Source organism: Myxine glutinosa, chromosome 1, assembly GCF_964187855.1.
Source record: "Myxine glutinosa chromosome 1, kmMyxGlut1.1, whole genome shotgun sequence".
Lineage (NCBI taxonomy): Eukaryota > Metazoa > Chordata > Myxini > Myxiniformes > Myxinidae > Myxine > Myxine glutinosa.
In genome coordinates, this window is record NC_136261.1 from 205,401,049 (window position 1) to 205,417,625 (window position 16,577).

Consider the following 16,577-nt stretch of genomic DNA (forward strand, 5'->3'; position numbering starts at 1 on the left):
GAAATCAAGCCGCCGACTCCGAGGGCACGCCTACCGGGTCACTCACCGCGGTGTTGATTGGCTGTTAGGGCTGGCTCACTCCTTCCCTCTTATGACGAGGTGGAGACACGCCTTTCTTCCCCAACCTTATCTCGTGGCCAATGGTGGTTTGAAGAAAACCGGCCAAAATGCGGCAGGCAATTGGAAGGGAGGTTTTGGGGAAATTGGAAGGGCCTACGCTTATTTTGTTTGATACAATGCAAAGTCAATCTAGTGGGAAAACACATACTTAGCCTACATGGAATAAGGAAATACACTATTTAAAAGATATATCGTGACCTGCGTGTACATTTCATGCAATTAACTAGGACGCTGACTGCGACCATTATTTACATTAACAGGGTGTTACCGTACCTTTTGTAACGTTCACATTGTAACGTTTTCACATTCGTTACACTTCCTCCAAAATTGTTACACTTCTCAAAAACCGTTACACTTCTCAAATTCGTTACACACTTCTCAAAATCGTTACAATATATATGTATATATATGTATGTATATATATATATGTATGTATATATATGTATGTATATATATGTATGTATATATATATATATATGTGTATATATATGTATGTATATATATATGTATGTATATATATGTATGTATATATATATATATATATATATATGTGTATATATATGTATGTATATATATATATGTATGTATATATATGTATGTATATATATATATATGTGTATATATATGTATGTATATATATATATGTGTATATATATGTATGTATATATATATATGTATATATATATATATATATATATATATATATATATATATGTATATATATATATATATGTGTGTATATATATGTATGTATATATATATATATATGTATGTATATATATATATATATGTATGTATATATATATATATGTATGTATATATATATGTATGTATATGTATATATATATGTATATATATATATATATATATGTGTATATGTATATATATATGTATATATATATGTATGTATATACGTATATATGTATATATATATGTATATATATATATATATGTATATATATATATATATATATGTATATATATATATATATATATATATGTATATATATATATATATATGTATATATATATATATATATATATGTATATATATATATATATATATATATATATATGTATATTGTTACGTGGTCCCCTCGGTGACTACCTGGTCTCGGTGACCCCCGGACCGTGAGAGGAACTTCGCCAGAAAGTGGTATTATATATGCGCTTTCGCAACGCAATCCCTATGAATTCCACCCAAGAGAAAACTGATTTTCAATGATATATTTCAATAGTAATGATACCATACAATTTCAATGATACAATCAAGGATATATTCCCCGAGCAATCCACCATCCACAATTCACACTCAACAATCAATCCCCTAGAAGCCTAGATGATTAAGATGGCCATCTTACATACGTGTGTCCCCTTTTGTACTCACGACCCCCTTTGGTCTCTGTCCCTCACAATGTCTCTGGGCCCCTCCTGACCAAGATGATGGTCGGCTTCGCCGCACTCGGGCGGTTGAACGAACCCCGGGTGGACGTTTTTCCACCGGGCATGTATCGTACCGGGAACCACGGCTGCAGGCCCCTCCTGGCCACGCGAAGCGGGTACTGTAAAGCAGGCAAAAGCCACACGCCGCTTGCAACGCGTGTTAGGCCCCAACGTGCGACCCGTACGCGTCTTTGTAGACGGTGCCGCGAACGGTGCCAGACGCTGGGTCGGTGCACGGCCCCACGGCAGCTTGACGTGTCCACCGGGTAGGTACCCGTCCCGGTAACTCCTCTCGCCAGACGGGCTTGGGAACGCCGCTTTTCCACACGGCTCAATATCGATCCCACCTCTCGTCGGAGCGGGGCGTGGAAGAAGAATCCTCGTCGCTTCTCTCGACCTCGTGTCTTTCTTCTTCCGTTTCCGGTCTCTTTTTCCAGAAGGGCTCCGACCCTCCAACCACAACAACCCTTAATCGACTACACATTGGTAAGCAAAGACCTGAAGAGTAATTCACATACATTCCCATAAATATGTAACAATATATATATATATATGTGTATATATATATGTATATATATATATATATATATGTATATATATGTATATATATATATATATATATATATATATGTATATATATATATATATATATGTATATATATATATATATATGTATATATACATATATATATATATGTATATATATATATATATATATATATATATGTATATATATATATATATATGTATATATATATATATATATGTATATATATATATATATATGTATATATATATATATATATGTATATATATATATATATGTATATATATATATATATATGTATATATATATATATATGTATATATATATATATATATGTATATGTATATATGTATATATGTATATGTATATATATATATGTATATATGTATATATATATGTATATATATATATATGTATATATATATATATATATGAATATATATATGTATATGTATATATATATATATATATATGTATGTTACGGTCCGCGGATAGGATGTTGTTTGCCGAGCGGAGGCGCCGCGGCCGAACAGTTTTTCCCGACTCACCCGATCCCCAAACGTTGGCCAGATCGCGCCACAGCTATTCAATGAGGGAAAAGACAAAGACGACACGGATGTGAAGAAGAGGAAGACGAAGGCAAAAAGGTTTGAAATACGATTACTATTTATTACTATTTACAGGCTCAAAGAAACCAAGGAGAACGAAAGATAAGAAAATAATATAGACAGAGGGACGGACCAGAAGGACACAGTGAAAATCGCTAGCTTGTCTATGCAGTCTTAATTAATTACCCAGGGACAAAACAGACAGAACAAACTCACGTACACCAAAAGGATGGAAAGACAGGACTGGCGGGAGGTGGATGGCTGGAGGGAGAGGAAGATCCGGAGCTGGCTGGAGCTTTATCCCGCACGGGACGTCGGGCTGGACCTCGACGGCCGCCGATGCCACCGATCCTGTCGTGTGCGCGGGGTAACTTGTCGGAGCTGCTTGGTGGAGCCAAGCCAACGCTGCTGGTGGGGGGTCTGGCGTGACAGGTTCTCTCTCCCTCTCTCACTAACTCCAGGACTCTTTCTCTCTTGCTTAGTCCAATCACTCCTCACCACCGACAACTCAACGCAACCACTGACCACCACTGACGACCAACCCCCGCTCTGACCAAAACCACACAACTCAGCTCTGACGACTCAGCTCTTGTCATGGACCTCTTCGCAACTTCTTGCGCGCGCGCCTTTATAGCGCCTCCAGCGATTAAGCCGCCGGCTTTTAGGACACGCCCATCGGTGTGTTCACCTCGGCCCTGGTTGGTCGCGCGACCCTCTGGCTCCGCCCTTGATAACGACAGGCGGGCACGCCTTTCTTCCCCGACCCGAGCACATGTTCAATGGTGGTTTTGGGGCGAAAACAACCCACAGCTGTAACAAACTGGCAAACTGCCCAGTGCAGTTGGCAATGGAGACTTGGAGGGGATGTAGCTGGAAATTGAGGCTTGGCAATGGCAGTTTTGGGAGTGGGAATGGGGAATGAAGGGAATCTATCTATTTTCTCTTGGTGCAATGGAGTGTCATTTTAATGGAAGACAAAGCCTTAACCTATACACAGAATAAGGAAATAAACTACTGAACAGGGATATTATAGTGTCCTTCAATGTATGCTTTATGGAATTAACTACCGGGACACCCTTTGACCTTTATACACACTGGAGCAAGGAGGGCTCAGACTAAAACAATAATTCACAACCATTTACTATACAATACAACACAATCAAAAAAACACAATCCTCATTTCCGCAACACTGCACCCTCCTCCTCTTAGGCACGTCCCGGGCCTATCACTTTAATTTAGTGTGACACGTAGGTGTAGTTCCCCCTACTTTTAACCTGACCCTGAGTGCGACAGTTTTAAAACATAAATAGATATGTCCCGCTGCTCCATTGCACCCTGCCTAACAGACTCACGCCCACGGCTAACCGAATTGCGGAATGGTCTTCAAACTATACACTGACGGTGGGGAGCATTATTTACAATTGACACTACTTTATTTACAAAACGCAACCCAGGACCTGTGATTGTTCTTTCTGGGGGGGGGGGGAGACAGTCTGCTCTGCATCGACGCACCATGAAAGCACTCAAAACGCACCAACACCCTCAAGCACCAATCGGTGCACAGTCATCACTGTTCAATGAATAAAAATAAAAACAACCCCTAACCCTGCAGGTGGTCTCTTGCTCTTCGGCTCCCTCTGCTGGCTATTTGCTCTCTTCCAGTTGTTGTCATCTTCCTTTGCTGGCGGCCTATTTGCAATAAAATGCACCTAACGTGTCCGTTTTTATTTTCTTTATTTATGGCCCACAGAGGCGGACTATGTATGGTTCACCTGTGGGGCATCGGTGCCCTGTGGCCAAGGTCTGCCAGCAAGATTTCGGGCCTTCATGGCCGGTTCCAGCAGAGGGGCCATGCCCCAACCCATGGGGTCCATCAGTGGTGCTCAGCCACAGACATGTGGTCCATAATGTGGTGCATCGATGCAGACAGCTGGTTCTGGGAGTTCCGGGCGCACAATGGCCGACTCACGCACGCTCCCCTCGGCGCCTAATGGCGCACAGGTCCTCATGTGGGAGACAAAGGGGGGAAGACAGATGAGCGAGGGGTAAGGTCACAAGGGTACACATCAACAAAGGCAATGCAAGGCGAAGTGCGTACGGAGAGCGAAGTGAGAAAGCTCGTCCCTACCGTACGTCACCCCCCCCTGTCACCTACACTACCCTTGCCCTTACCCCATATTTACAAAATCTACACCTTACAAATTCGTCACTACTGTCACGTCTTCCCCATATTTCTTCTATTCCAAATTCGTCACCACAATCCCTCTATCCAAAATTTGCCATCACCCAATTCATCATCAATCCTCATAAGGAGGAAGAGATGGAACAACAAAGCACAATGTCACACCCACGTCATGATGCGTCTCACAATCCAAAACATTTGCACAATAAAAATAATAAAACATGGCATGGTGTGGATGTACGTCATCTCAGGTGAGTGGATGTAGATGGTGCAAGGAGATTTTCATCCTAACTATCCTCTAAATGACATTAACACACTTTACACTACCCGGGGTCTTTCCCTACCAAACCATTGGCAATCTTACTCTATGTGGTTTTAAAAACCAATTCCCATCGACCAAACTGTGGTGCTTCTCAATTTGGGGTCTCACTCCCCCGATTCATCTCCCGGTGCCCTTGCACAATTTCTGGGCTGAGACGTGTAGCTCTCCCAGCAGGTCTACCCACCTGCACACCTCCACCACTGCAGTTGCCACCCGAGCTTACCTAGCTCCTCACCCTAACCTATCTAATTGGGGAAGGCCCCTCCTGGCTCTGTCACCCCTCGGTGCCCTCTGGCACTGGGCTACCCGGGTCCGTCCTCCGGATCCTCGGGCCCCATCCACAACAACTCTACCGGCTCCCAGAGCCCACCTGCGGCCTCACCTGGCCGACATCCTCACAGTGGTGGAGTGCCCAAACCAACTACACACACTAACAAGCTACACGCCCAGCCATTTCCACAACACTAATGCACCCATCCAAATACCATTCTTTCACCCGCACCACAGATGCCAATATCCAACCACAATTTACCTGTACCCTCTACCTAACACTTATACTACCCTCCCCGGGTATTCGTGATGGGGGTCCATCCTTCCCCCACTCACACCTTCGCACCATCCACTCCACTCCATAGTTTCCACCATACTCACTCCACGACCATCCATTCCAATACTCCATATACTCCATACCATTTATTCCACACAACCATTCTCCCTACACCTGTCGTTGCACACCTGTGCAATCACACCTGGTGCCACCTGCACCCTCCTTCCTTCCTGGACCATTCAGTCAATACAACACTCATCACTATCACTCACTCATACACTGCTCCATACACCTGTTCAGTTGCACACCTGTGCAATCACACCTGTTCACCATACACACGGCATCATCTAATCTACCTGGTGCCCTGCTAACATAGTGCTCCCCGTCTTCCCTTTAAACTAAGCACATACCACGTCATTATCATCCACACTAATCTACCTGCGTCCCCACTACAGGTATCAGTCACTACCTAACCTTAACGTTACCTAAGGTCATCTTCTAGGTCCCTACACACGATATATCCTAACCCTCCCGGGCTAGTTTTCACTGCCAAACCCCATAAATCTAGTGCTCCTTTGCCCCCGCTGTGAGGGATGACAGAGTTGCCATCCCACCACATGGGGCATCTCCCACTACAAATTTTGCACACCCAAATCCAACAAATCAAAAATTTGCCAATCACTACCAAACCTCTGCCAATCATCACTCTGCCAATCCTTTGCCAATTCTATTCACTTTTCTAAATTTCGGATCAAAACCACCATCACTATTATCATCATCACAGTCCGCTATATCCTAGCCTCGGTGCGTCATGACATCATTAAACTCGGCTTCGTGAAGCCGAGCAATGAATTCGGGTGGTTTGGTCGCCCGCAGGTTGAATCCGTCCGGCTTTCGGTTCAAGGGAGGTGGTTTGGTCGGGCCGAGATTCCACGCACCATCTCGGCACGGTACCTTGCGGTCCCGGTCCCGGGCCCGATGACTGAGGCTCGCCCGGTCGGAACCCCGTCCCCGTGAGGGGGCACCGTTCCGCTTCCTCCCACTCGCCCTTGAACCGGACCGGTCGACTCGCCCGACAAGGCCCGGACTCGACCGTGCAGGGCGGGGCCAAGCCCGAATCGGCAACGACGCTTCGAAGAGAAGCGACGCAGCATCGATCCGCGCCTGGCCTGGCATCCAACAAAGCACACCGCGCCCCGAGTGCTCGCATCGGCTATCCGTCGCCCTAACCGCTAACCCGGTTACCGTCGATGCTTCACCTGCATGCTCACACGCATACGCTACCCCTTTCACCCTCACAAAACCCGACGTTCCAACGCCGTCCGTCCATTCCACCAACGCACTCCCTGTTACACACCACACCTCTCGCGCACACTCACCGTTCGCACACTCTTTTAACACACCTCGCACACCGTCTTGCGCACTCTCCCTTGGTACGTACTCCGTACCACTCACCATGGGCGTGCACTCTGGCATCCACCCACTAACGCGCTCACATGGGCTCTCCCACACCCGCGCCATGACCAACTCAGGTGTGCTTCCTCGCACACCCTCAACCATTCCAAGCGTGCATTCTCGCACCCGCTCCACCACCACCTTACTCTCCGTGTCACACTCCGTACACCCCGACGTGCATTCTCGCTCGCACTCGGTATCACACTCGCGCTTCGTAACACGCTCACCCCTTGACGCACACTTTTTTTCCACACGCGTGCCATTTCCACTCACACAGGACCCTTCACCAACGCCCGGGTGCCATATTGACCCCAATCGCACGACAATTTTGTCGCCAAACATCCTTCCACAAAATCTACCCGCACAATATACAGCACGTCTCACCTGGGGGACCCTTTTCTCCACGCGCACCTGCAAACTCTTTATTTGGTTAGTGAGCACCACATCACGCTTTGAGCACCGACCTTGCACATATTCCATTTCTCCCTGCAATTCCCGGGCTACCTCCGTCGTCTCTTCAATTTTAATTGTACCCACTACTGCTTTGTCTTTGTTCCCCTCGACGACCGTTGGCTTTAATAAAATTCCCTCTACCTCATCGGTCGCCGGCTTTTCCAAACCCCGTGTCGCGATTTCTACCCCCGTCATTGTACCCGCGCTTTCCTCCGCTTCGCTCAACCAGCGCTTCTCGATCCGCGTTACCTCCTCGTGCACCCTTGGGACCTTTTCGCCCACCCCGCGGTCAATGACCCCTTCCACCCGCTTTGCCTCATATCTGGCCTTGTCCCTCGCCAGTCCCTCATTTACTTCTTTGGCCCGGTCATTTATTCCCTCCAATTTTCCCCGATCACACCTTGTTTTGTCTATCATGGCGTCCATTTTTGCATTCATCTGGATTAGCAATAGTTTAATGCTCACCCAGTCTTGCACAGGGGCCCAGGCTTGTAGCAACAAAAGGTTCGAATCCAACGGCGGCGCTGCTACGGTCGCGGGCGCGGTCCCCGCAGCCATGTGCGAGGCGCCATTTTGCGCGCCCGTAACCTCGTGCGCGAGAGCGCCATTTTGCGCGCCTGACACCTCCACAACCACATTGCCAATGTTTTCCTCCTCTCTTTCCTCCACATACATTTCCCCGAGGTCCTGGGTCGATTCTACCCCATCTATCTCTCCCACCGACATCCCGTCGCCTTGACCAGCCATGGCGCGATTTCAAAATTCGGGTTTTGTAAAACAAAAGCAATTTCGGTACTTTGTAATTTTGAGCGCGTTAAGCGCTTCAGGTCCGAATCCGACACTTCTGACACCAATTGTTACTGCCAATTGTACAATTGGTGTTCCAAAATTTGGGCTAAATAAATTTAGTCCCAGGTCCGAATCCGACACTCCTGACACCAATTGTTACGCCAATAATACAATTGGTGTTCCAAAATTTGGGCTAAATAAATTTAGTCCCAGGTCCGAATCCAAACTCCTGACTACCAATTGTTACCGCTAAGGTAACTAAGGAAATAAACTACTGAACAGGGATATTATAGTGTCCTTCAATGTATGCTTTATGGAATTAACTACCAGGACGCCCTTTGACCTTTATACACACTGGAGCAAGGAGGGCTCAGACTAAAACAATAATTCACAACCATTTACTATACAATACAACACAATCAAAAAAACACAATCCTCATTTCCGCAACTATATATATATATATATATATATATATATATATATATATATATATATATATATATATATATATATATATATACATAAGATCCCATGGTGTCCTATATATATTACGAATCGTGGTCTGTCTCGCGTTTATGGCGGCCACTTCCCTTCTAGCTGCAGAATGGTTTTGTATTTTCTTTTCACTTTTCTTGATGCAATATAGTATAGTCACTTTATTCTCTTCCAGTAATCTTTAAAATCAACATGAACATCTGGATTAAAGTAGATTTAATACGTCAGATCTTCATGGAGTAACACTATTTAAAATAGCTATATTTTGGCCTCCATCCCATGGTGTCCTTTGCAAAGAGTTGGTGAGTATCGCCGGCACCATGGCCAAATTCCAAATTCCTGCCCGAATGAGGCGAATGTCAGGCTTGGCCAGGCCGGTTCATGAAAGACTTGGGCCAAGTTTCCCCCGGCCGACCTCACAAGGTGGGATAATAGTGGTAAAATATTTTCCCCTCTATTTCGATAAATCCAAACCTCCGCCACCCAATGTTGCACCACCATTTTGCGGTGGGTGGTATACGTAGCTCAGAGGTTTAGCTCTGAGTGAAACTAAGAGTGCAACACAATTAACCTTTTCAAACTCCATAAAATCTATCTATAATTCCAGTAATCTCTGTGTGTGTGTGTGTGTGTGTGTGTGTGTTTGTCTGTGACCGCTGTTTCTCGACAACTACCGGTCCGATATACTTGAAACTTGCCAGGTATATTGCTGGGGATCCGAGGATGTGCCTTTTCAAGGTTTCATATTAATCGGAGAAGTAGTTACCGAGCTATGGCGATTTCTTTACCAAACTCCGCAAGCCGTTCGCTTTGGACCAAACCATTTCATGTAAATAGAGGGGGGGGGGGGGGGGTTCTGTGGTCGTTGCGAATGGACCAAACCATTTCATGTAAATAGAGGGGGGGGGGGGGTTCTGTGGTCGTTACTGCCACGTGGTTTCAAAGTTTTTTTTTGTTGTTGTTGTTTGCACGCATGCTTTTTTGCACGCACGTACGGGCACCCACGTACGGGCACGTCCTAGTAATTTAAATTGACAGATTAACGTAAACCTTTCCTGTCACTGGGGAACGGGAACTTTTGCTTGCTTTTCCCGTCAGAGGGGAGGATATCTTGTAGGAGAGACCTCGTATCAAATATTTCCCTGCTGCTGTAACTCTCCGATAGCTTTTTTCCCCACTTTACACAAACAGATGTAGACAAAGTCTACGATTTAGGTGACAGTTTAAATGCTGCACATCTTGGGTCAAAGTACACGATGACATAACATCCGTGGTTGATGTAGCTCTTCTCTTTAATCTAGAGATTGCTTCAACTTGCAGTCATTGCAAGCAAGATTGATTCGACACTGAAGCTCTTACCATAATCTGTATATATATATTGTTGCGGTTCTGAGAAGTGTACACATTGATCATTAAAGGTTAAAGGTTTGCCCCCCATAGTTATTCCACAAGCAACACGTAGGCCACCTTAGAACATTAGTTATGTCATAGTATATGTGAGTATAAGGTCATTTCCATTAGTGATACCTGCGTTGTGTAAAATAAATAAGCTTAGGTCCCGTTCATTTTGCGGCCCACCCTCCAAATCGACCTCGTTTGGCAGCATCCATCCCGCGCCCTGATTCGGCTAACCCACCTCCTTTGCCAGCAGCGTTAGCTGCTGGCAAGGGTTTTCACAAGAAACCAGCCAAATGCCACCAGGTAGGCCTGGAAAGGGGGAGGAGCACGAGGTTGGGGTGTGGCCACGTCAAGCAGCACGTCAAAGGCGGAGACGGTGAGAGCCAACAACCAACCAGGGCTCGCTGGGCATGGCTTAAGGGGCGTGGTAAGAGCAGCTGGCAAGTTCCAGAGGGTTCGCTGGGCGGCGCTATATAAACGCGTGCACAAAGCCCTCGAGAGGACTTACGCAACAGCGCTCGTGTAAGAGGACTGATGAGTGAGAACTGTATGAGGACTGAAGGAATCGTGCTTGCTTCCAAAGGGCTTATGCGACGTGATTGTGCAAAGAGGCCTCGTGAGGAAAGCGCATTGGGGAGCGCCTGTTGAGCGGCATTGGGAGCGCATATAGCGCGAGTGCATTTATTACGTACGCGGGGAGCCGCGAAGTAACCGCCCAGCCAGCCCTGCCTTTCGCCCTGTAACTGTCCGCTCTGCGTAAACGACCCGCGGGGAGCTTCTGCCGCTCTGACCATCTGCTTCACAGTACGAGTCAGGGACCGGAGGAAACTGCCTGGACGCCATCATCCCAGGACCATCAACCCGACCACCTACATCCCCATGTGAGTGTGTCTGTGTGTGACGGGCCCATTTGTCCAGGGATAAGTTAAGACTGTATAAGCTTCACTGCGTGTTCTTCTCCTTCCTGTACAAATTATTAATAAACCAATCTGTTCCTCTTAATTCGACCGTATCGGTCCTTTCCTCCATTGGGTAAGCGTGGCACGATTCGGATCGCTCAAATCGGGTTAGTTCTTGTTAGCGGCTCGGATAACGGCTCGCTGTCGCTCGGCGTTTCCACTACAACCGTGGTTCGGGCGGGGTTATTTCCTTGCTTCCTGGGAGGTGTTGGTAATTAGGTATTAGGAATTCGGCCTACGACCCTACCCAGCAACAATATATATTAGAGTTGGACTTTTACCTCAAAATAACTTCAGTTTTGGCCCATGTAATAAAATCCCAAACACAAAGCATCCCAAACATGCCGTATCGACCATCATTGGTTTTATCTATCTATAATTCCAGTAATCTCTGTACGTTTGTACGTTTGTACGTCTGTACGTCTGTACGTTTGTCTGTGACCGCTGTTTCTCGACAACTACCGGTCCGATATACTTGAAACTTGCCAGGTATATTGCTGGGGACCCGAGGATGTGCCTTTTCAAGGTTTGAAATTAATCGGACAAGTACTTACCGAGCTATGGCGATTTAGCCGTTCGCCGTTCGCTTTGCCGTTGCGAATGGACCAAACCATTCATGTAAATAGAGGGGGGGGGGGGGGGGTTCTGTGGTCGTTCGCTTTGGCTTTGCGAATGGACCAAACCATTCATGTAAATAGAGGGGGGGGGTTCTGTGGTCGTTCGCTTTGGCTTTGCGAATGGACCAAACCATTCATGTAAATAGAGGGGGGGGTTCTGTGGTCGTTGCGAATGGACCAAACCATTCACATCGAATCATCGAATCACATCGAATGGACCAAACCGTTCGCTTTGGACCAAACCATTGCATGTAAATAGAGGGGGGGGTTCTGTGGTCGTTGCGAATGGACCAAACCATTTCATGTAAATAGGGGGGGGGGGGGATATAATTTTAGATATATATATAGTACGGGCATTGGCAAGGAACGGGCACCCACGTACGGGCAATGCCCTAGTATGTGCAATAATGGCATTAAAGACTCGACTTCCTCCGTTTTTCTTTCCCTTACCTACACTCTTCCCCAACCTACATTGAAACTCTCATGGCCTTCCTTATTCTTCTTCTCCTTCCTTTTTACCTCTGCCACTAAAGGTGGTGGATGGAGGTGAGGTTTTCAACCCTGTCTGTCTGTCCGTTTGTGAACAAGATAACTCAAAAAGTTGTGGATGGATTCGGACGAAATTTGGCAGAGAGGTAGCGTATGTGACAAGGACGAAATGATTAGATTTTGGCGAAAGTCTGGATTGGGATCCGGCTACTAGAATTTTTAAAGCAATTCTTCACCATTGGGAGATGGGGCCAAAAACGATACATAACAGGATATCTCAAAAAGTTGTGGATGGATTTGGACGAAACTTGTTGGACATAGTGTGTGTGACAAGGAAGAATCGATTCAATTTTGGTGAAGATCCGGATCCAGCTAGTAGTTTAAGTGATTCTTCACCATTGAGTGATATGGCCAAAAACGAGGGGTAGATCAGGGTATGAAAGACTTGACCGATGGTGATTCCTGTGATTGATTTTGATTAAATGTGATTCTGTATTGTGATTTTCTGGTCTACTCTGAGATACAAAACGTAAACTGTTCACCAGGTGGAGGTCGGCTCTCTACTGAGTGCCGTTCTAGTTGTAAATACATTTCGTAGTCACACAAAGTAGGAATGTTCAAACGAAATGTAGGAGAGACCCATGCTCATATTCACAAGCATATTTGCTGTACCCAAGTAAACTCACAAAAACTGAAAAACCTTGAAACATTTCAAAAGGTTCAAACAATATCCTTTGTAGATAAACAAAATATGCATTTCCAATGGGAAAATGTCCAACAGGAATAAAACTTTTCACCACTTATTAAAATCGAATCTTAGTGAAAGCAAGTAATCATTGTAAATTATCCAAAGCAGAAATGAAATTGGTATCGTTGTGGCCTACTCGGCCTCTCCAGAAATCCTCCAGGCTGAAAATGTGAGCCACATAATTATTTGGTTTACTGTGGGGATAGATCCATAAAATTACCGAGCAACCTGCTCCACATCATGACTTGGTGGTCCTCAGATTTCACCGAGCACGGCGCAGAGCCTCAATGAGATCATCTAGAATTGTGGTCAACAAACGCAGCTCGGCATCACCACACATCCTAAGATCTGCACCTTTCCTGCCAACTACAGTAACATCTGTCCCAGTGAAAGCAGCAGCCAGACTCAGGCTCGACTCCCATGCTCCACGGACCGTCTTGGTCGAGCTTTGAGACTCTGGTACCACTGGGAGTGGGCAGAGGAACCGAACGGGGCATGAGAGTGGAATTGCTGAATTAGAGGCTGCCAGCAAAACTTGAGTTTGTGCTTCAGAAACCGCAGTGAGAGGTATGCGATAACCTTCAGGAGGGCCATACTCAGAAGGTAGCAGGAAGTATCCCTTCTGGTCAGCCTCAGCTTTTTCCTAAAAATAAAAAATGTAAGCAAGGAGGTGAAGGAATTGTTAAAATGTATGATTCCCATAATATTTTCTTTGAGAACACTTTTCAAAAGAATAAGTGATACGAGGAGGCCAGCCTACCTTGGCAGTGAGTTGGCTATAGGTAGAAAGAGGAAAGTCAGGGGTTGGCGAAATGCCTATAATAGCTGCTGTATGATCAGGCCTGGCAAGTCCTAACAGAACTGCAAAGCCTGCGCCCATGCTGGAGCCCACCAACACCTGCAACCAACACAAAGTTGAACCCACAATTCCACAAACGATCAACTGCTCACAACCTCTCTCGACGTCTAACCGCGCATTGCCTCGACTCGTACCTGTGGTCCAGATGTGAGTTCATCGAGCACAGCCAGAGCATCTCTTTTCCATGCAGTGAGTGACACAACCTCAGGGTCTCCTTCCGATGCTCCGCAGCCAGAATAATCAAACCTGTTTAGACGAGATGCAGTTAATCTACAAACTTATGAAATGAGACAACTGTTTACATGGTGAACTGGAGAAACTTTGCATCGTTTCCATAAAGTGCTGGATGGTTAAGACGATATAAATTGCGAGTGCCATATTAACTTGATTTTACCTGACAAACGCATGCCCCACAGAGCGACAGTATTCCTCCAAAGCAGCTACTTTCTTGCCCTCCATGGTGGACTGAAACCCAGGAAGGTACAGGACTCCGGGACTTTTTCCATCAATTTTGACGTATGACAGAGATGGACAGCTATTTCTGTGCAGTTTCTGGACAGTTGCTTTCCCTCTATGACCTGTCAAAGGCAAAAAGACAAATTATCAGAATGTCTTTGCGAGTTAGTGGGTTGTGCATCAAATGACAAAAACATAATTTTTATTAATTTCCTTCTGCAGTATTGATAAACCCCCATTCTACATATTTAACCTTTTCAAAATTGGCTCATCTATCTTCTATCTTCTATATATATAAAAAAGTTTTTGTTTGTTTGTTTGTCTGCATGTGCAAATCTCCTGAACGGTGAAAGATAGGAGGAAACCTCTAAAACAAAAAATGTCGGGACCGGCCCCGGGAAGGTTATAGGCTAGGTGGCGAGGCTGCTCGAGGCCCACCTCGACCGGGCGGGGCCCATTTCACAATTAAAAGCACTTAATAGGAATATCTGACTGATTGCAACACACGCTTTCAAAATTCTCTCTCGCGGGGCCCGACAGAAGAAAGAACAAGGAATCGTTGAGCACGAAGTGATACTGGGCTCGCGTCAGACCTATGTACAGAAGATTAAATTCATTCAAAAAGAACCCGGGCAACGCCGGGTGCATTCAGCTTGTCTACTTTGTCTACTTCGCTGCTTCGAGAAGGCATGGCTTGATAAGCTCTTAACCGATGGTGTGAGGTTTCTTAGTCTGTGCGATTCGATAAGCAATCCGGTATGAAGCCTCCAGCGCTGCTTCATTTTGACGAGCGCAGTGACCCGTCGAATCGATGCGGGAACCCTTGAGTGCGGCTTCTTTTCGTTTGAAATAGTCCACGCCCTTCCCCGCCAGGTCGCTGTGACAAGACTCCAAATGGATCTTCAGTTTGCTGGGCTTCATGCTCTCGTGGCTCAAAACCTTGGCACAGATAACACATTGCGGCTTGACCACGGATTTTTGAACAATGCTTGTGAAGCCGAACTTGAGAAATGCTTCACTATACGTGCGCTTCTTGGCAGACATGGTTCACAACCTGTGAAGCAAAATAAGACATGAGAAAGGTGATGAGAATGTGACGGAATGCACGAACAAAAGGCAAAATCACAGTGAAATTATAGTGAAAATGTGTAAATGTAAGGCCTACTCTACTCACAGTTTGGCCATGCACGAACGCGAACACACGGCAGATGACAAGCATGCGCCTCGATCGCACATGATCCAGGCCACACCACACACAGTTCGTGTGCGTATATGTACGCGCATACGCGAACAAAATACTGTGTGTGGTATGTACCTTTGTTAGGTTCCAAAAAATGGGTTCAACAAATTGATATGTTATTGTTATTTATGGCCCCCGGAAAAACCCCAAACGACCCCCAGGTTAAGAACCGCTGCTCTAGGACATCCTGTCAACCGGATCATTTTGATGAAGAGCAAATTTATTCGAGTTTGTCAGTGTAATAATCAGCACGCTCGATCCGAATTGCGATGCTCCCTCCACAAAACCACAGGTCCCACACCCCCACACCTTCACCCCCCACACCCACTCGGCTTACTTTGCACCCAAGGCGTGTTGAGTCGGGGTGGGCGAATATGGCGTGAAGGGGCAAAGGGATATACGACAGCGTTTAGAGGGGAAAGGGCCGACGCAAATCTCTTTACCAAACACGCCATACGAACTTCTGCAAACGTCCATTATGCCTCTTCTTCATTTCCTTCTTCCATCCATAATTTACTTCATTTCCATATGTTAAATAATCCATGTTCTAAGCGTAAGGTAAGTAAAGACGAAATGCACTTTCATCACCTGTGACAGGAAGCAGCCTTAAAAGTTACAATTCTCTCATATTCTATCACGAACTATTCCACCATGGACATCATACATTGTACACATCATCGTTTAACTGAAGTAGATTGTAATCAATCAATGCATCCTCGATCGTCGATGCATAAATGATGCTCGATGGTCGGTTGCATTATTGGGATGAATGTTCTGAAGATGTTCCTTGAGTTTTGAGGGCCATTCCCATTTTGAGGGCCACTTGATCCATTCCCAAGGACCTTCGA

At 45.6% G+C, this 16,577-nt stretch overlaps 2 protein-coding genes across 8 annotated transcripts in view; both read right to left on the reverse strand.

Moving 5' to 3' along the window:
- Positions 1–16,577, reverse strand: part of LOC144890870 (uncharacterized) — a 946,020-nt gene that overhangs the window by 177,450 nt on the left and 751,993 nt on the right. The gene's annotated exons all lie outside the window — the stretch shown is intronic.
- ABHD10 (abhydrolase domain containing 10, depalmitoylase) lies at positions 13,056–16,313 on the reverse strand. Of its 7 annotated transcripts, none has more exons than XM_068125525.2 (6): positions 16,067–16,257; positions 15,200–15,543; positions 14,428–14,611; positions 14,168–14,279; positions 13,935–14,072; positions 13,056–13,817 (listed from the first exon to the last, which is right to left on the reverse strand). In XM_068125525.2, the coding sequence occupies exons 2-6, from the start codon at positions 15,531–15,533 to the stop codon at positions 13,437–13,439; spliced, it is 1,149 nt and encodes a 382-aa protein (XP_067981626.1). In that variant the 5' UTR covers positions 15,534–15,543; positions 16,067–16,257; the 3' UTR covers positions 13,056–13,436. The 7 variants fall into 7 exon arrangements, with proteins under 7 accessions (XP_067981626.1, XP_078638954.1, XP_067981631.1 ...); XM_078782828.1 differs by having other exon boundaries at positions 15,151–15,543; positions 15,664–16,239; XM_068125530.2 differs by having other exon boundaries at positions 15,664–16,233.

Bases quoted from the DNA above. Each gene is read 5' to 3' on its own strand.
- ABHD10 (XM_068125525.2), bottom strand. From the start codon at position 15,533: ATGTCTGCCAAGAAGCGCACGTATAGTGAAGCATTTCTCAAGTTCGGC. The intron at 14,612-15,199 runs GTTAAGAGCTTA...TGCCTTTGACAG, and splicing joins TAAGAAACCTCACACCATCG to GTCATAGAGGGAAAGCAACT. The intron at 14,073-14,167 runs GTACGAGTCGAG...TGTTGGTTGCAG, and splicing joins AACTCACATCTGGACCACAG to GTGTTGGTGGGCTCCAGCAT.